At 33.6% G+C, this 18875-nt stretch overlaps 3 protein-coding genes across 7 annotated transcripts; all 3 read right to left on the bottom strand.

The window, feature by feature from the left end:
- Positions 1 to 12: 12 nt before the first annotated feature.
- LOC141660828 (gamma aminobutyrate transaminase 1, mitochondrial-like) lies at positions 13 to 4659 on the bottom strand. The gene is made up of 18 exons (XM_074467817.1): positions 4502 to 4659; positions 3522 to 3603; positions 3273 to 3345; positions 3082 to 3179; positions 2899 to 2991; positions 2726 to 2799; positions 2606 to 2644; positions 2434 to 2522; positions 2275 to 2351; positions 2118 to 2192; positions 1990 to 2037; positions 1804 to 1887; positions 1648 to 1735; positions 1492 to 1570; positions 886 to 976; positions 702 to 780; positions 461 to 576; positions 13 to 383 (listed from the first exon to the last, which is right to left on the bottom strand). The coding sequence occupies exons 1-18, from the start codon at positions 4564 to 4566 to the stop codon at positions 357 to 359; spliced, it is 1377 nt and encodes a 458-aa protein (XP_074323918.1). The 5' UTR covers positions 4567 to 4659; the 3' UTR covers positions 13 to 356.
- Positions 4660 to 5484: 825 nt separating this feature from the next.
- LOC141660815 (gamma aminobutyrate transaminase 3, chloroplastic-like) lies at positions 5485 to 11319 on the bottom strand. Of its 3 annotated transcripts, none has more exons than XM_074467800.1 (19): positions 11242 to 11319; positions 10207 to 10319; positions 9353 to 9434; positions 9109 to 9181; positions 8852 to 8949; positions 8669 to 8761; positions 8207 to 8280; positions 8085 to 8123; positions 7914 to 8002; positions 7753 to 7829; positions 7596 to 7670; positions 7456 to 7503; positions 7295 to 7378; positions 7139 to 7226; positions 6983 to 7061; positions 6377 to 6467; positions 6198 to 6276; positions 5936 to 6051; positions 5485 to 5815 (listed from the first exon to the last, which is right to left on the bottom strand). In XM_074467800.1, the coding sequence occupies exons 1-19, from the start codon at positions 11302 to 11304 to the stop codon at positions 5741 to 5743; spliced, it is 1536 nt and encodes a 511-aa protein (XP_074323901.1). In that variant the 5' UTR covers positions 11305 to 11319; the 3' UTR covers positions 5485 to 5740. The 3 variants fall into 3 exon arrangements, with proteins under 3 accessions (XP_074323901.1, XP_074323910.1, XP_074323906.1); XM_074467809.1 differs by lacking the exon at positions 11242 to 11319 and adding an exon at positions 10447 to 10490; XM_074467805.1 differs by lacking the exon at positions 11242 to 11319 and adding an exon at positions 10406 to 10445.
- Positions 11320 to 12218: 899 nt separating this feature from the next.
- Positions 12219 to 17560, bottom strand: LOC141660807 (uncharacterized). 3 transcript variants are annotated; one of them, XR_012549887.1, is made up of 4 exons: positions 17373 to 17560; positions 16063 to 16616; positions 13068 to 13356; positions 12634 to 12729 (listed from the first exon to the last, which is right to left on the bottom strand). XR_012549887.1 is itself a non-coding variant. In XM_074467793.1 (3 exons), exons 1-3 carry the CDS (start codon positions 17461 to 17463, stop codon positions 12499 to 12501), a joined length of 876 nt encoding a protein of 291 aa, XP_074323894.1. In that variant the 5' UTR covers positions 17464 to 17560; the 3' UTR covers positions 12219 to 12498. The 3 variants fall into 3 exon arrangements, 1 of the variants encoding a protein (XP_074323894.1); XR_012549886.1 differs by having other exon boundaries at positions 13109 to 13356; XM_074467793.1 differs by lacking the exon at positions 13068 to 13356 and having other exon boundaries at positions 12219 to 12729.
- Positions 17561 to 18875: the final 1315 nt, after the last annotated feature.

The following is an 18875-nucleotide window of genomic DNA, read 5'->3' as shown; positions in this document are numbered from 1 at the left end:
TTAAAATTATCCAACTCAATTGCATTTGGTACAAGAAACACAACTTAAATATCATATACTGAAACTGAAGTTTAACATTGCCTCAAGAACTTATTATTAAACCTGCTAACAGAGCTCTTTTATAGCTCTTATAGTTAAACCTACAAACCATACCAGATAACCAGATACACTAGAAAAGTGAGAAGATGCTCTAAACCCTTCTTTATTCTCATATGGTTTTCAACATCTTCATTTGTTTACATAGATGTTGGATTCATCCTTATTTCTCGAAATCATCATCATGCTTATCCTATTGATGCTGCTAACAGCTTACTTCTGTTTAGCCTTGAGTTCTTTCACCCGTTCCTCGGTGGCCTTCAGTGCTTTCCCATACTTGCTATCAACTGAAAATTTTTAAGTTTTCAAACTTTATGACACTAAGATGCTACCAAAGCATACAAGTAACATGACAGAGGCTTACCTCATCAACTTCACTTGGGCTCATGATAAGGGGAGGACTCATCGTTATACTGTCGACAGCAACACGCACTAACATTCCAAGCTTCTCACACTGAGCTCCAAAATAAGCACCTATTCCTGAACACCATATATAACTTCTGTCAAGAAGTATTAATAGGAAATTTGGATGGCTAAACCATAATTCCAAAGTAAGAACTTCATTTTATCGTTTTAGAAACTATAAACGGAACAAATGAACTTACCCCATTCCGGAGGGAAGAGATCAGTGGGTGACTTGTTATCTGTAAACTCCGTCGCTAGAATTAAACCAGTTCCTCTAATCTGCAAATAAAGATTGTTAGTATTGAACCTGTATTAATATGTGCAGTACTTAACAGCAACTAGAATTAACATGTGTAGTCAAGATCAATTAGATATCTGAATTACCTCCCCAATAATTGGACTGTCAGAAAAGGCCCTTATACCATCTTGAAACTTCGGAGCTAAGTTCTTAACCTGCTCAACAATATTTCTCTCCCTGAAAACAAAGTACTATATGATTAAACACTTTGTCACAAATATGTATGGCCAGCTGCACTCAAATAAGCCTTACTACCAAGGCTTATTTAACATAATCACGCTTAACTGGTTACTTATGTCTGCAGAAGTACTGCATGTTACAGTTTTTGTGATTAAATTTTTATCCTGGCATAGTTAAGAAGGGAAATGTTGGGTGTTAACTCAAGTCCCACGTTGAGCAAGCGAGGAAGAACTTCCATGTAAGGGTCTAGCTGAGTGTGGAATACCAAGAAGATGTATTTTACGAACAATATTTTTGCTTTGTAATATTTGAGTTCAGCTGATACTTGATCAGTGATAACAACACTGTCCCATTAATAACTCCAGAGACTTGTTAGTTTACGGCTTAAAAGTAGAGATTAGTGTATTGTCACACTTAGTTGCTCTAGTCATGAAGAATTTATTACACCTTCAAAGCTATTCAACTGTGAATATAATGTTTAAATCAAACCAGCGGATTCTACAAGAGCATACTTGTAGACCTTGAGTGTTTCCAGTGCAACAGCACAGGCGACTGGATGCCCGGAAGTAGTGAATCCGTGATTGAAAGAACCTGATGTAATATATGATTAAGTAACCATTGAAGAGAAGGAAAACCATGATCATTATCAGAATATTTCATAATCATACCCAGTTTGTTGCTTTCAGAGTATATAACATCCGCAACTTCATGGCTAACCAAAACAGCACCAATTGGTATGTATCCGGAAGTAAGAGCCTGGAGCTTTCGGTTAGAGATACAAGGAAAAAACAAATACAAAGTAGATATCTTCTGTTCGAGTTTACCTTTGCAATAGAGACGAGATCTGGCTTAATATTGTACTTGTCGCAGCCAAACATAGTCCCGAGTCTTCCAAATGCACAAATCACCTAGAATGACAATACAGAAGCTGTTTAGACTGGTCTATTGGCCTAAGATAGCAGACATTAGCTTACCAATAAAATATACACAGACAGAAGAAATGGTGGTACCTCATCAGCAATAAGGAGAATGTCATACTTTTTAACAATAGCTTGAACCTGCAAAAGTATTACAATAAAATGCTTGTATGTCATAAATGACTGGTTGAACAATGAAAGCAAAACAAAAGATAACCAACTTTATCAAAATAAGTAGCTGGAGGTAGAATCACGCCTCCTGCCCCAATGACCGGCTCTGTAATGAAGGCAGCAATCTGATAGAAATGATAGTGAAGTCAGCCAAGAAACATTTATTCTTCGTATTATATTATCATGATCTAAGCAAGGGATAGATACCGTCTCTGGTCCCTCTTTTAGGATAAGCTCTTCCAAATTGTTGGCTAACCTTGTTGAGAAATCTTCTTCTGTCTCACCTAGATAATGAATAATTTACAGTTATAGATGAAATAAAGAATCCTGTAAACGAAAAACTAAATTAAGCAAGTTTTCATCTACCTGGAAGATGATATCTCCAATAATGGGGGCAATCGGTATGCAAAACAAATGGGGCTGGCAAATTAAAATTCTGATGCATTGAAGGAAGACTGTCAAAAGAAAGTGTCTCAGTGGATAAGTGTTCCGCGATTTCAGTATTATTCTAGTATAAAAATACTTTTAAGTACTCTACCCTGTAAGACTAGCTGATACGACAGTAGATCCATGATACCTGTCAAGAGTCAAAGACTACATGAGGACCAAAATCATGGAAATGTTTACTGAAGACACCAAAAGCTGAGAGTAAACTCACGACTTTAATCGGGCAATAATCTTTTTTTTGTTTGGCTTTCCACGTGCGTTGTTATAATACCAAACTAGCTTCACCTACAGACAAAATTTAGTTTTAAAGCTCAAATTCTGTCATCTCTCAAAGGGTTCAAGCTTTCAACTTCAATACGTTAATCCTTAAGGCAGTAATACCACCTGGGTATCATTGGTTTCTAAACCACTATTTGTGAAGAATACTTTTGCCATTTTAGTAGCAGTAAACATTTCCAGAAGCACCTTTGCGAGATCCTGCACAATTTGGAAGGAACCTTAACTATGGTTAGAAAGCATGGTATGGCAGTTGCCAAGATATACTTTACAAGGGATCAATAAGCAAACCAAAGTGGGTTTTGTTGTACGATTCCAAAAAGAATGATAAAACGGCAGGGTGTTAAGTTGTTTAGTTGCAGCATCAACCAAGCGAGGTTCACTCCCTCCTGGAACAAGAAGCATATGCTGAAAATTAAGATAAAAAAAGGTAGAGAAGCAGAAGGACTTCAGAGGCCAAGAGTAGAGACATAGATTGATACCTAACGCAGTGCAAAATAAACCAGCAAGAGAATCAAGATACTTTTTCCCATTTGTGTCATAGACGTAGGAACCCTACAGAATCAGTTAAACAATCAATCTACTCAGAAATGAAACAACTTCCCTATATTTGATGGTTGAAACTGTAAATGGACTTTCGTCGAAACCATGCCAATGTATACAGTGGTTGTGTAAACAACCAATGTATTACACCATAATAGTTTGATGCCAATGTATTACACCAAGCTTACCTCGGATTTAGCTATCACAAGAGGTTTTTCATCCATTTGCCACCCAGCAGTAAAAGGCGCCAACATACTGTGTCCCTTATATCTGATGATTACAGGGGATTTAGTAGTTAATATAAAAATAAAATATGTAATATGTAGGCTCAAATATCTCAATTCAAACTATTTTCAAGAACATCGCACATAGGCAGATAAATGATCTAATATAAAGATTTAAACATTGCGCTTCAAAAAGGGTTCACAAGCTGTGAGATAGAAGATTTATGAGTTTTTTAGTACCACTTAAGTCTTTTGAACAATTATATCTCACCCCCATAACCACAGAATGTAAAAGGGATAGGTAAACACTCTAGGAATAATGATGATAAGTTGAACTTGTTAACGAGTATAAGATCATGTCCGGGCCTTCCTCTGCCACCTTAAGGTTTTAGATGGGCTGATTCATTTGTTTAATTTAAATATTGGTTATTGGTATGTATATTGGTATTAGTTATATTTGTTGTTGTCAATCGTAACGAAGAGTATCGTAGGATCGAGGGAGAGTGTTAATGACTATAAGATCCTATTCAGGTTTTCCTCTGTTACTTAACATAACTCTACATGCAAAAGCCCCATTTCGAATGACTTTAAACCACATAGTAAGTAATGTTCATCAAAGCTATCAAATCTTAAGTAACCACAGCATTTGCATCTGCTTTCTACGCATATGATTTCATCGATCTACCATTTGTTCCTACAATGCAACGAAGCCATTACAGGTTACTAAGCTATTTACTCAGATGGAAAGAGAGATTGTAACTTCTAATCCCTACCCTCTGTGCCTACTATATTTTCAACCCCAAACAGGATGAATTGAAAAAATCGAAAAACTGAAAGGCTAAGAGACAGCATTGAAAGAGCCTATTTATTAGTAATGCAGCAACTACATAACTAATTATACGAAAAAAGTAATGGAAGTTGAATGCAATTTAGAAATTGTGTACCCCTGATCATCACCATCACCAATATCTTTCTGCATGGAAGAATTTGAAGTCATATGCCTCGCCATTTAAATACCAGAAGCCTGTGATAATCTTGTGGAAGCTGCAGCAGCCTGCCAACAATGAATTAACACCAAATAAGTATCCGTTGCATGGACACACGCTAGAAAACCTCAATAAATATAGATGCAAGATCAGGGCCGGCCCCAGAGGGAGGGCGAAGAGGGTGACCACGGGCCCAAAATTTAGAAAACCTTAATAGAATAGAAAAAATATTATAAACATGTCATTGTACTTGACTATTCGTGAGTTTTAGTACCTGTTATTTTAAAATTAACAAAGTTAAATCTTTTTTCATCTTCAAGTAACATAATTTTCTAATTTTATGGGTTAGTTTTAGTATAGCTTTGTTTGCATTATTGATGTTTTGTTTGGTTTAGAATTATTTAGTTTACGAATTAAGCAGAAATGCAAGTGTGCTACTCCACATTTCAGTGACAGCTTACCTGTTCAGCAACCATTTACACAGTTTTATTGCTGCATTTTGAAATTACAAGGTGATAATCTGTCACCTCATCATCTCTAAAATCATTTTAATTTACTGTTCCAATAAAAATTACATGCACATCACATCATTTACTTATTAAACTCCTCAAGTGATTTAGGAGTTTATCTTTTGTCGTATCAGGTTGATTCTGGGTTCGGTCCTCATTCACCCCGAAAGTTTATGAGAATAGACACTCATTTGTAAGGTTATAAGCCATATTTGTCTAAAAAAACTCCTCAATTTAGTATACTCTCGATTTTTACCTATATTTTTATCAGATTTGCTAAAATATTGTTGAAAATATGAAGTTTATAAAATTTGGGTAGAGAAGTTATCTTCAGTACTCTAATATTAATAATGAAATTTACGTCTCTCGCACATTTATAATTCAATTCAGTTCCACATCTATAACTGTAAAATTATCCAACTTAATTGCATGTTGTACAATAAACACAACTGAAATATCATATACTGAAACTGAAGTTTAACATTCCCAACAGAGCTCTTTTGTAGTTCTTACAGCTAAACTTATACTTCTACCAGATACCAGATACACTAGAAAAGTGGGAAGATGCTCTAAACTCTTCTTTATTTTCATATGGTTTTCAACATGTTTATTTCTTTACATAGATGTTGGATTCATCGCTATTTCTCATAATCATCATGCTTATGATCCTACTGATGCTGATAACAGCTTACTTCTGTTTAGCCTTGAGTTCTTTCACCCGTTCCTCGGTGGCCTTCAGTGCTTTCCCATACTTGCTTATCAACTGAAAATTTTTAAGTTTTCAAACTTTAGGAATTATAATCATTCACTTTGCTCAATTCAATAACTTTCTATGACACTAAGAAGGTACCAAAGCATACAAGTAACATGAATAGAGGCTTACCTCATCAACTTCACTTGAGGTCATGATAAGAGGAGGACTCATAATTATATGGTCGAAAACAACACGTACTAACATACCAAGCTTCTCACACTGAGCTCCAAAATAACCACCTATTCCTGAGATCGAGAACACCATATATAACTTCCGTCAAGAAGTATTGATACAAAAGTTGGATGGATAAAACATAATTTCAAAGTAAAAGTTTCATTTTATCGTTTTAGAAACTACACATCATATATAAAAACCGAAAAAATGTACTTACCCCATTCTGGAGGGAAGAGATCAGTGGGTGACTTGTTATCTGTAAACTCCGTCACTAGAATTAAACCAGTTCCTCTAATCTGCAAATAAAGATTGTTAGTATTGAACCTGTATTAATATGTGCAGTACTTAATAGCAACTAGATATCTGAATTTTAATAAAACGCATGAACATGTGTACCTCTCCAATAATTGCACTGTCGGAAAAGGCCCTTATACCATCTTGAAACTTCGGAGCTAAGTTCTTAACCTGCTCAACAATATTTCTCTCCCTGAAAACAAAGTACTATATGATTAAACACTTTGTCACAAATATGTATGGCCAGCTGCACTCAAATAAGCCTTACTACCAAGGCTTATTTAACATAATCACGCTTAACTGGTTACTTATGTCTGCAGAAGTACTGCATGTTACAGTTTTTGTGATTAAATTTTTATCCTGGCATAGTTAAGAAGGGAAATGTTGGGTGTTAACTCAAGTCCCACGTTGAGCAAGCGAGGAAGAACTTCCATGTAAGGGTCTAGCTGAGTGTGGAATACCAAGAAGATGTATTTTACGAACAATATTATTGCTTTGTAATATTTGAGTTCAGCTGATACTTGATCAGTGATAACAACACTGTCCCATTAATAACTCCAGAGACTTGTTAGTTTACGGCTTAAAAGTAGAGATTAGTGTATTGTCACACTTAGTTGCTCTAGTCATGAAGAATTTATTACACCTTCAAAGCTATTCAACTGTGAACATAATGTTTAAATCAAACCAGCGGATTCTACAAGAGCATACTTGTAGATCTTGAGTGTTTCCAGTGCAACAGCACAGGCGACTGGATGCCCGGAAGTAGTGAATCCGTGATTGAAAGAACCTGGTGGAATAATATATTAAGTAACCATTGAATAGAAGGAAAACCATGATCATTATCATAATGTTTCATAATCATACCCAGTTTGTTGCTTTCAGAGTATATAACATCCGCAACTTCAGGGCTAACCAAAACAGCACCAATTGGTATGTATCCGGAAGTAAGAGCCTGGAGCTTTCAGTTAGAGATACAAGCCAAAAACAAAGACAAAGTAGATATCTTCTATCGGAGTTTACCTTTGCAATAGAGACGAGATCTGGCTTAATATTGTACTTATCACAGCCAAACATAGTTCCTAGTCTTCCAAATGCACAAATCACCTAGAATGCAAATACGGTAGATGTTTACAACATTACCTTACTAGTAAAGTATATACAGACAGAAAAATTGATGGTACCTCATCAGCAATAAAGAGAATGTCATATTTTTTGACAATAGCTTGAATCTGCAAAGGTATTACAAATAAAATGCTTGTATGAGTTCATTACGCATAAATGACTGGTTGAACATTGGAATCAAAGCAAAAGATAAACTAACTTTATCAAAATAAGTAGCTGGAGGTGGAATCACGCCTCCTGCCCCAATGACCGGCTCTGCAATAAAGGCAGCAATCTAACAGAAATGATAGTGAAGTCAGCCAAAAAATATTTATTCTTCGTATTATATTATGATGATCTAAACAGGGGATAGATACCGTCTCTGGTCCTTCTTTTAGGATAAGCTCTTCCAAATTGTTGGCTAACCTTGTTGAGAAATCTTCTTCTGTCTCACCTAGATATAATGAATAATATAACAGTTATAGATGGACTAAAAGAATCCTGTAAACAAAAACTAGATCAAGCAGAGGTCATCTACCTGATAGATGATATCTCCAATAATGGGGGCAATCGGTGTGCAAAACAAAAGGGGATGGCAAATCAAAATTCTGATGGAGTGGAGGAAGACTGTCAAAAGAAAGTGTCTCAGTGGTTAAGTGTTCCGCGATTCCAGTATTATTCTAGTACAAAATACTTGTAAGTACTCTACCCTGAAAGACTAGCTGATACGACAGTAGATCCATGATACCTGTTAAGAGTTAAAGACTACATGAGGAACAAAATCATGGAAATGTTTACTGAAGAAACACCAGAAGCTGAGAGTAAACTCACGAATTTAATCGGGCAATAAACTTTTTCTTGTTTGGCCTTCCACGTGCATTGTTATAATACCAAACTAGCTTCACCTACAGTAAGAATTTAGTTTTAAAGCTCAAATTACAGCTTCTCTCTCAAAGGGTTCAAGCTTGAAACTTTTTAAAAAAAGGACATGGTTTTAAATTTAAATCCATGGTGTTGAGTTTAAATAAAAACACATTCTTCATTTATTCTCCTTTTTATTCCACCTGCCTCAATTCTGTCATCTTTCCCTCTTCGATAGATTTCCGTCTATAAAGACTATTAGCATTCCACACTGTTGCGTAATAATTACTAACACTGTCTTCAGTGTATGGCTTTCTATTTGTTATTGCTTCTATTTCATTAATATAAATGAAATGCAAACTTCCATCTAGGAAGTTGTTATTCTAGTTGTTAATATAAAAAATACATTAATTCATAAGGCTGTAATACCACCTGGGTATCATTGGTTTCTGAACCACTATTTGTGAAGAATACTTTTGCCATCTTAGTAGCAGTAAACATTTCCAGAAGCTCCTTTGCGAGATCCTGCACAATTCGGACAGAAAATTAACTACGGTTAGAAAGCATGGTATGGAAACTTGCAAGTCATGCTTTACAAGGGATCAATAAGCAAACCAATGTCGGTTTTGTTGAACGATTCCAAAAGGAATGATAAAATGGAAGGGTGCTAAGTTGTTTTGTTGCAGCATCAACCAAGCGAGGTTCACTCCCTCCTGAAAATGATAGTTGCAGAAATGTGTAAATTCTAAAGGATAGAACGTGTAAGTTCCAAATCTAAGCAGAAGAAGTATATGCCGAAAATTAACAGGATCAAGAAAAGTAGAGCACCAGAAGGACTTGAGAGGCCAAGAGTAGATACATAAATTGGATACCTAAGGCTGTGCACCATAGACCAGCAAGAGAGTCAAGATACTTTTTCCCATTTGTGTCATAAACATAGGAACCCTACAAAATCAGTTAACAGTCATTTTACTTAAAAGTGAAACAAGTTTTAGCCAATATTTGATGGTTAAACCTGTAAATGGACTTACCATGCCAATGTAAACAGTGGTTGTTTAGCGATAGATTCTTTTATTAGACCATCTATGTGTAAACGAAACATTACACCAAGCTTACCTCAGATTTAGCTATCACAAGAGGTTTTTCATCCGTTTGCCACCCAGCAGTAAAAGGCGCCAACATACCGTGTCCCTTATATCTGATGATTACAGGGGATTTAGTAAAACATTATATGTAATATGTAGGCCCAAATATCACTTTCAAGCACATCACACTTTAGGCAGATGCATGATCGACTATAAAGATTTAAACATTCTGCGCTTCAGAAAGGGTTTACAAGCTGTGAGATTGGCAATTGCTAAGGTATTTAGCCGCTTTTGTGCTAATTGTTGGTCACCCTTCATACTTCAACTTTTTTGGACAATAAAATCTCACCCTTTTAATCGCATAAATGCAAAAGGATAGGTAAACACTAAACACCCTAGGGATAATGAGAATTAGTTGAATTTTAAATGCAAAAACTCGATCATTAATGACTTGAAAACATCTCCATCTTTGTTTTTTAGGTTGCACATAAAAAGTGATATTCATCAAAGTTATCAAATCTTAAGGAACCACAACGTTTTGTCATCTGATTTCATTGATTTATCATTTGTTCCTACAACTTAACGAACTCCTTATTACAGGTTACCAAGCTATTTATTAGGCTTTTTTTACTCTGAACATGTAAACAATGTTTCTGCAATTCTCACTTGTTATACTCAGATGGAAAGAGAAATTGTAACTTATAATCCCTACCCTCTTCGCCTACTATATTTTCGACCCCAAACGGGATGAATTGAAAAAAACTGAAAAACTAAAGTAGTTAAGAGACACAATTGAAAGAGCCTATTTATTAGTAAAGCACCAACTGCATAACTAATTATACGAAAAATGTAATGAAAGTTGAACGAAATATAGAGATTGTGTACCCCTGATCATCATCACCATCACGAATATCCTTCTGCATGGAAGAATCTGAAGCAATATGCCTAGCCATTTTAATACCACAGGCCTGTGATAATCTTGTGGAAGCTGCAGCAGCCTGCCAACAATGAATTAACACCAAATAAGTATAGGTTCCATGGACGCACGCTAGAAAAATTGAATAAATATATATGCAAGATTCACCAAAAATACAAGTGCTACTACACATTCCAGTGACAGCTTACCAGTTCAGCAACGTTTACACAGTTTTATTGGTGCATTTCAAATTACAAGGTGATAATCTGTCACCTCATCATCTCTAAAATCATTTTAATTTTACTGTTCCAATAAAAAATACATACATATCACATCATTTACTTATTATACTCGTCAGTTGAGTATACTCGTCAATTTTTAAGTAATTTTTATCCGATTAGCTAAGTTATTGTTGAAAATACGAAGTTTATTAAATTTGAGTAGAGATTATCTTTACTCTAATATTAATATAAAATACATCTCTCGCACATTTATAACTTAATTCAGTTCCACTTTATTATCAATAAGTTATTTTATAAAAAATTTGTAGTTATTATGTTTATAGTAAAGAAAGACTAGTGAGCAGTTTTCTGATTGTTAAGTAACCAAGTCCATCTTTTAGCAATCGATTACTTAACACTAATGATTTCAGTTTTTGAACAAAAATTTATTAATAAAACACAGAAGTTAAACAAATAAACAAGAGCTGTAATTTGAACAATGACATCTAATAGATAAAATAAAATATAAAAATTAGTTTCATTTATTATGTATACAACTTTTTTCGACATAAACCAAATCGATCTTAATATATAAATTTATCAAACTTTTTAACAACTGATCAACAAAATGTTTTACCATGCGTCTACGTTTGTTTTTACTAATTAGGATAATATGACCTACGAGTATCTGTTTTAACAAATATAGGGGTAAACGAAAATTGAACCTCTTGAAGCTCTTACCACTCAAAGAATCTCATAAATTATTAATTATAAAGAACGAACCTGTACAACAGAATTTCTACTGCTGGAAGCTGCTATTAAAAGAGAGCATAAATAATTTTTCATATTTACCTATATAGAGAGAGGAAGAGAGCCAAAAAAGATGAAAGCACAATTACTGAAAGGAAGAGATGAAAACTAAATTTTACATTAGATTTAGATTTATAGTAAGAAATAGATGAGAGGCGTTGCGTTTGTAAATTTTTAAAATTGCACATTTATAATACTACATCTTCTAGAATCTGTCAATAAAAAAGAGTACATTTGTAGAAGCATTGGAGGGTTTGATAGAGATTCTCACGATTGGGGAATCAAAACAAATGCGTGTGTTCTTCTTCTTTCCTTTATGTTGTTCTTTCTTTGGAATTGTAAAATCAAGAAACATTTCTAGAAACATGCTTGTGTTTGTAAATTATTGGGGAGTTTGTAACTCTTGTTCTCTAGTTGAGCCGTCCACTTCGAGCAGCTTTGTGATGATAGACAGCCCTATCAAACTCAAATTATCCTCAAAAAGGTTTATTTTGCCGTAGAAACTGGAAACTATCATTTTGAGGGGAGGGGGTGAATATCACTGCAAGATGAGAAATCACGGGAACATTAAGGAGGTGGTAAAGAATAAGGGGCGGGATGGGGGAGTTGAGAAATTACGGGAACGGTAATGGATCCAATTTCGAGCACTCCCACCCCTATACATGCAAAAAAATAAGGGGTGGTAGATAATCTCTCCAAATTAAAAAATAACACAAAGCTTATGAATTCGGTACATATAAAAATATATACGAAACATGTCAAAAACAAAAAACACGAGGCTTTTCTACTAACATTTATTCTGTAAACTTGCAAAAACGCATCCTATCAAAAAGAAAAAGACTTGCAAAAAAAGGATTGTGTCATTACAAAAAGCAGAAACATCTACTTGAAACAAGGCACATTTGCTCAATTGCCTAAATTTCAAACTATGGGGGAGAAGGAGAACAACGTAAGATGAATCTCTCTATAAATAAATAAAACTAATACTCAGAGAAATAAACAATTTTACATATGCTAGGAGGAAGAATAATTTTACCATGGGACATGAAACCCCACTAAATTAATAACAATATTCTCTTTTTTAACTGATTACAAGAATATCTCTGGATACTAAAATGTGTAGGACACCACTTCGATAGAAAAGAGATTGCCAATTGCAGGCTGATACAAGATATAAGGCCACATTTAGAGTGACAAACAAGTGTCGCATTTTACAGTGATTCTAACCCGTCAAGAAGGTTTTCGCTTGCCTCGACTTGTTTCCAGTTGTGTACCATTCCAATGCCCTTTAGACTCCATCTCTTTCACGCTGTTTACTATGTCTTGAATGTTGTTAGACAGACATTTATTATGCTCCTCGATGTGCTCAAAAACTAGCTCTAATTGCCTTTTATAGGATGCAGCTCGTTTTTTCTCAATAGCTAGCTGCTGGGACAATTCTTTGATCTTGTCATGTTCATTCTGTATAAGACCAAATGATAACAAAAAGTTAGTACGTAATGTTGTGTACATATATCTGCACAAATTCAAGGACTGGTTGTTACATGAACTTAAACACCACACTCATAGTAAAAACTGCACTTAAAGCCACACTCCAGGTCTCCAACACACATGCACCTACTCTGTTGCTTATGTATTCTAAGGAATTAGACAGATTATTAAATGAATTGTAGAAGAAAAATTCAAAGCAAGAACCTGTCGTCTAGAAGCAACAGTTTTAACACAAAAGATCGCATCACTATCTAAATCAACTCATCCCAAAAATTAATACACTAGGTGTTTAGATCAAGTCAAATTACTCTTGGATATTTAATTCTCTCATATTTAGATCTGGAAGGACCTGGCAATGGAGACAAGCATCATCCCGCTTCCTTTAAATAACCGACCTTGCAACAGCAAAAAGGAATAGAATGCCTCCACTGTGGTTTGAACGCTTTACGAGGATTAGGGTATTTTCTGGGCCTTAGAATATTCCTCCAACTTACTTGATCCCTGCCAATCACATAAGACTTTACCATGACCTAGGCACTCACATGAGGTGCACAGTAGACCCAGGCTCCAGCTGCCCGCACATTATCTTGTACTTCACTGATGCAGGATCTTGGTAAAATGTTATAGTAGACAGCAAAATATGGGCGAACAGAATTCTTAATTATAAATAGAAAAGAATGAAAAAGATAACTAGGCCTCACACCTAGTTTACAGACATCACACCCAGAAAACTTAAGCCTCACACTTGGGCATATAATAGTTGTTTAATATTAATCCCATCTCCCCAATTACAATGCTAGAATATTCATATATAGGCATCTGGAGTAGCCTCCAAGAAAACCCCCCTAACTTATAGGAACTAAAACGAAAATATTTGGTTTGCATGATTTAGTGGATACATATGATATTTCCCAATTATTAAAATGTAACCTAATCTTTTTCCACAATCTTTAAAAGATTAGGAAAAGATATTTATTTTTCTGAATTTCCCTTATTCCTTCTTGAATAAACTTGTCCGAATCTGTCAGAATTTGCAACATTCACAGTCACTCGATTCTACATGCTTAAGATAAGCAATCCTGTACCTTGTCCAGCTCTCTTCCTCGCCATCATTATTATCTCCCTGATGGTCATTAAGATTTGTGGTTTATACACTCATATTCAGCATGAAAATAATTCCCATGTACTTCTTCATTCTTTTCCTGGTTTTCAAATATTCAGAACTAAGTCCTGACTCATTTTCCTTGAAACACCCAAGTTATGATCCGTGAACCTATCCGATACAATACTGGTTATTTCCCATAACCTGATTCTTTACAGTTTATTACATTCTGCTTCAAAAGATGCAGCGGACTACAGTATGCAAATCGGAATTATTAGATACAGCAGTTGGTGAAGTGAATCAATACCAACTGTAATCAGTTCTGTAAAATGAGCTGGAGTAAGCTTTTTGTGAGATATGAGCCAACTTTTGAGCAATTGATATGCTCAAATTGAACTGAAACTGAGAATTAGTGTGATTTACACACAAATTCTAGTGAAATTGAACCTTGATCAGAAAACCAAGTTTGCGAAGGAACATATAAGCTAATAACCGATGAATGAACTAGGTCCTAATTCACTGGTCTAAGCTTTAAACAAAGCAGAAAATGTGCTTAACATAGCGGAAGTTCAAATTTTATGAGAAAGTTAATAAATATCAACATCAGTTATAATACTCATGAACACACTAAATTGCATATAAGAGATAGCTGCACCACTTTCTGATCAAACATTACCTATATCATCATTCTATACTATTGCTTGTAATCTAATAGATCTAACACTACCAAGTGCAATTAGTATGCTTAATTAGCTATTAAAGTCATGCAATTATTGTCTTGCAGAGTTAAAGTTTTACATAACAGTTTATCTGTGACTGAGATGCAGAAGAATTGGCCGCCGAAAAGAAAGCAAGTGCAACTACATTTGATTACTGTACTCTGTTGTGGCATAATGCATGAACATTTTGACACTGAGTACACTTGGCATCACTTGAGAAAAAAATAGAGGTTTTAGTCACACTGATGTATGGTCTAGGTTCTGCATAATTGTGGCCTTCCAGAGATTTTTTTGAAGAGAATAGAAGAGAAGAGATGGGAGGAGAAGAGATGAGAAGAGAAATAGTAGAAGAAAATAAATCAGTCGTGTGCTTCCGAGTTTTTGTAAAAAGGAGAGGAAGTGACCATGAAAAAGAAGATAATGTGAGAGGATCTTTCCAAATCTTCCCATTTTTGGGAAGAAAGTTTTGGGGGAAAATTTTAGGAAATTTTCTCTCCTGATCACTTCTCTTCTCTTGCCAAAAAACTCGGGAACACGACTAGGAAGGAAAATTTTAAAATTATCTTTTGTTTTCTATTCTCTTCTTTCCATTTTTAAACTCTGGAGCACAACGTAAAGGAGAAGGTAGGTTAAAATAGCATTTTAAGGCAGAGAATATCAAGAAACTTAGATGTATATATATTAGTAGATTTACTCTTGAACATTCATTATTCTATAATATCCAGCTCTATTATGTAACAAACATTACGACTTTTTACCTCTATAACCCAAAACTTGAGTACCTGTTAAAATCCTGACTGAGAGGAAAATAATATAATTTATATCTAATTTCTAAAGATTACAAACTGATAACAGTGAACAAGAAAACTAATGGCAAAAGTACTGTATTATAATCATAAATCCCAAAAGGTACTATTATGCACAAGAAGATATCATATTTGATGTGTGACCATACTTGCAACAAAAGAATGCACAAGAAGATATCATATTTGATGTGTGACCATACTTGCAACAAAAGAACAGGCTAAATTGTACTTCTAATACTAATTAAACCTCGTAACAAGTCTAGGAGGGATGTCAAAAAGTTTCCTTGAACTTGTTAAACTTTCTTTTGATTTTAAACACAATCTTTCACATTTCTTCTCCAGAGAAATGAAAATTGAAATCAAACTCTTCAAGTGTCTCATTTTATACTAAAATGATCAGCTTTTCCTAAAAGGCCCAAAATGATTGCAATTTATTATTTATCAAACAAAAATGACCTAAAATTGAATTCCAAAAAAGTAAAATAGCATACCTTTAAATTTAATCAGTTATCTTACAAGAAAACTTACAGGGAAAATATTCGATAAAGCCACAGTTATTTCCTATAAACTCCAACTAGTATATTGCAGATGCATAGTAACAAGCTAATTTAACAAATTTTATTGGAAGAATGCACAACACAAGATATGAACTTTTTTATGAAAAAGAAAAACTCACCGGATATTGATCATACATCAATTCTCTACGACCTTTTCCAGGAGTCAATGTATGAGTGTGCTCCTTTACGAATTTCGTAACTATCCATTTACCATCGCTGGCTTTTCTGACCAGAATCATTGCTCTGCAACCAACCCTTGTTTCAGCCCTTTGTCGTACAATCTTTTCACGTCTGTCGGGCATCCTAAAGCCCTCTTTATTGCAAACAAGGGCCCTACCAATGGCAGTTCCATCACGCCTTGATCGAGAGAGTTTACTCACACGGATAACAAAACCTAATCTAGTAGCATATGAATTATAAAATGCATGTGCAGCTGCCTCAGATTCAAATTCCTGTCCAAGATAAGGTTCCTCCCCTGAAGCTGAAGTACTCTTATCTAAAGGAAACAATTCCCTTCGAGAAAGATCGTCATCTTCTTTTACAATAAGGGCTTGTTCAAATGTACCATCATCAGAACTTTCTCCCATTTCATTTTCATCAGCTGCTCTGCCTTCCATATACATAGAAGCACCCGATACTTCGCCATTTTGATCTTCATCAACCTCAAAACCAACTGCAACACAAACTTCGCTTCACATATATGTCCGAGAAAAGCAAACAAACAAAATCTAAATTTCAGCAAATACAACTGCCATACCCAACACTAATTACATTAATAACCACTCTTAACAAGTACTACCACATCATAACTGCAATTATTAGCAACCTTGCAGTCCAAATTCTACGTATATCAACATTAGCATTAGTCATAGACTACCTCAGTATTACAACATTTACTCCAACATTTATTTCCAAAACGAACAAATAATATATGTTAACATTTTTCAAAAATAATACATTTTTTTTGGTAACTATTAGTTTGTTTGATATGATTGAATAAAACGTGAAAATGTGATTGGTGACAAAATAAGTGGGACGGAGGGACAAACAATAATAATAATCGAATTTACAACAGACTTAAAATCGAAAGTACCAGAAATCATTTAACAAGATAAACTACATAACTTTATTCACTCGTAATTCTCCGGTAATCTTTACATAAATTCAGTGTTCAACTTCATTTCTTTCGTTCAACTGCAAACACCTAAACATACTCCAAACCACTCGTCTCGAAACACAACCGCATAATACACCAACACTACGATTCAATTAGCACTATCACCATAAACATTACATATATAACATAATTAATTCAACAATTATGCTATAAATACAATTAATCAATCTCTACTCTAGTTATTTTAATTCAGCACAAATACATACAATTAATATATAAGAAATTACGAAAGAGAAGTATTGATAGAGAGACCTTGAGTAATATGATGATCGGAAGTGTCCAAATGATCGCCGGAGTGAAGATTCCGGTCACCGGCGAGACAATCGTGAGTTGATTCATCCATATAGTAGCACTAATTAAAGATATCAAACACAATTGGATTGATTAAAGGATGATAATGATAATTTAGTCCCAATTTTGAGAATGGAGATTCATAAAATATTTCTGTATTTGATACTAGCTTGTGCGATCACATATATATATTTTTTAATATTATATAATTTTTTAAAAAAAATATTTTAAATTTAATTTTAAATTTTGTTCATTTAAAACTTTAAATGATATGACTTCATTATAATATTAGTAGACGTATATGTTCAAAACCTTTTTAGAACATTTAAAATTATTTAAAGTGATATAATTGGTAGGGGGAATATTATTATAAAGAAATTATTATTTTATTAAGGGTTAAAATATAATGTCTTCGTTATGTTGGAACCTTAAAAAATAATATTTTAGCATGATGATTACTTAATCGATTAACTATAACTCTATAAAAAATATTTGAAAAAGACAATATTACAAATTGAACAATATAGTTTTATTGATAATTTTATGTGTATTTTTTTAAAAAAAATAATATTTTTATTTTAATTAAAATTTGATTTTTTAGTTCACATCAATATGATACGAATACACCGATCAATTCAAACTAATTATTTTTAGTTTAATTTTAATATTTTTAAAGTCTGGATTAATCAGATAAATTTGTTTTAGAATAAATAATTAGTATATATGATTTTATTTTTGTTGGTCGAATTGTATTTTTATTTTAGTTTTGTGTTAGTATGAATCAATTATATAATATTATTTTTATCCTAGATAAATAACATATATTATTTTGTTTATCCAAGTTCATTAGTATAAATTTTTTAGGAGAATTGATAGTATTGTTATTTTTATCTTAGCCCGAGTCGAGTCACACGATATATCAACTAAATCTTAAAAAATATATTTAGTTTGGTTAAATTTAATTTAGCCCAAAGTAACAAATTAGAATAATATAGAACTCGATATAAATTAAAATATAATAAATTTAATATAAATTATAATGAATTATAGAGTTTGATATAAAATAAAATTGAAATTCATAAAACAATAGAGGAAGTTGACTTCCATATCAATTAAAATTAGAATTGATCGACCCAATAATTAGAATTAGAATAATTCAGTAATAGTAATTAAGTAATTTCAGTAAGTACCGACCCACCGACTACCAAACTTTTAATGTTTAGTTTATTATAATATAATATATTATTATTTTATTTATCCAAGTTCATTAGAATAAATTTTTTAGGAGGATTAATAGTATTGTTATTTTATCATATCCCGAGTCACATCATATATCAACTAAATATTAATAAATATATTTAGTTTGCTTAAATTTAATTTAGCCCGAAGTAACAAATTTGAATAATATAAAACTCGATATAAATTAAAATATAAATTGGTAGAAGAAGTTGAATTGAATATAAA

Source organism: Apium graveolens, chromosome 1 (assembly GCF_009905375.1).
Source record: "Apium graveolens cultivar Ventura chromosome 1, ASM990537v1, whole genome shotgun sequence".
Taxonomy (NCBI): Eukaryota; Viridiplantae; Streptophyta; class Magnoliopsida; order Apiales; family Apiaceae; genus Apium; species Apium graveolens.
The sequence above is the reverse complement of the archived record's forward strand: the minus strand, read 5'-3'. Positions and strand labels throughout refer to the sequence as shown.

What these genes read in the sequence shown, in the direction of transcription:
- LOC141660828 (XM_074467817.1), bottom strand. Translation starts at nt 4,566, where the DNA reads ATGGCGAGGCATATGACTTCAAATTCTTCCATGCAGAAAGATATTGGT. An exon ending in TTTATTTTGCACTGCGTTAG is followed by an intron (nt 3,180 to 3,272) that starts GTATCAATCTAT and finishes TTCTTGTTCCAG; the next exon opens with GAGGGAGTGAACCTCGCTTG. An exon ending in GTACAACAAAACCCACTTTG is followed by an intron (nt 2,992 to 3,081) that starts GTTTGCTTATTG and finishes CAAATTGTGCAG; the next exon opens with GATCTCGCAAAGGTGCTTCT.
- LOC141660815 (XM_074467800.1), bottom strand. Translation starts at nt 11,304, where the DNA reads ATGAAAAATTATTTATGCTCTCTTTTAATAGCAGCTTCCAGCAGTAGA. An exon ending in ACAGTGCAATTATTGGAGAG is followed by an intron (nt 6,277 to 6,376) that starts GTACACATGTTC and finishes CTTTATTTGCAG; the next exon opens with ATTAGAGGAACTGGTTTAAT. An exon ending in TCTCTTCCCTCCAGAATGGG is followed by an intron (nt 6,052 to 6,197) that starts GTAAGTACATTT and finishes TCTCGATCTCAG; the next exon opens with GAATAGGTGGTTATTTTGGA.
- LOC141660807 (XM_074467793.1), bottom strand. Translation starts at nt 17,463, where the DNA reads ATGGATGAATCAACTCACGATTGTCTCGCCGGTGACCGGAATCTTCAC. An exon ending in CGATCATCATATTACTCAAG is followed by an intron (nt 16,617 to 17,372) that starts GTCTCTCTATCA and finishes TTTGTGTTGCAG; the next exon opens with TTGGTTTTGAGGTTGATGAA. An exon ending in TGATGTATGATCAATATCCG is followed by an intron (nt 12,730 to 16,062) that starts GTGAGTTTTTCT and finishes GGTCTTATACAG; the next exon opens with AATGAACATGACAAGATCAA.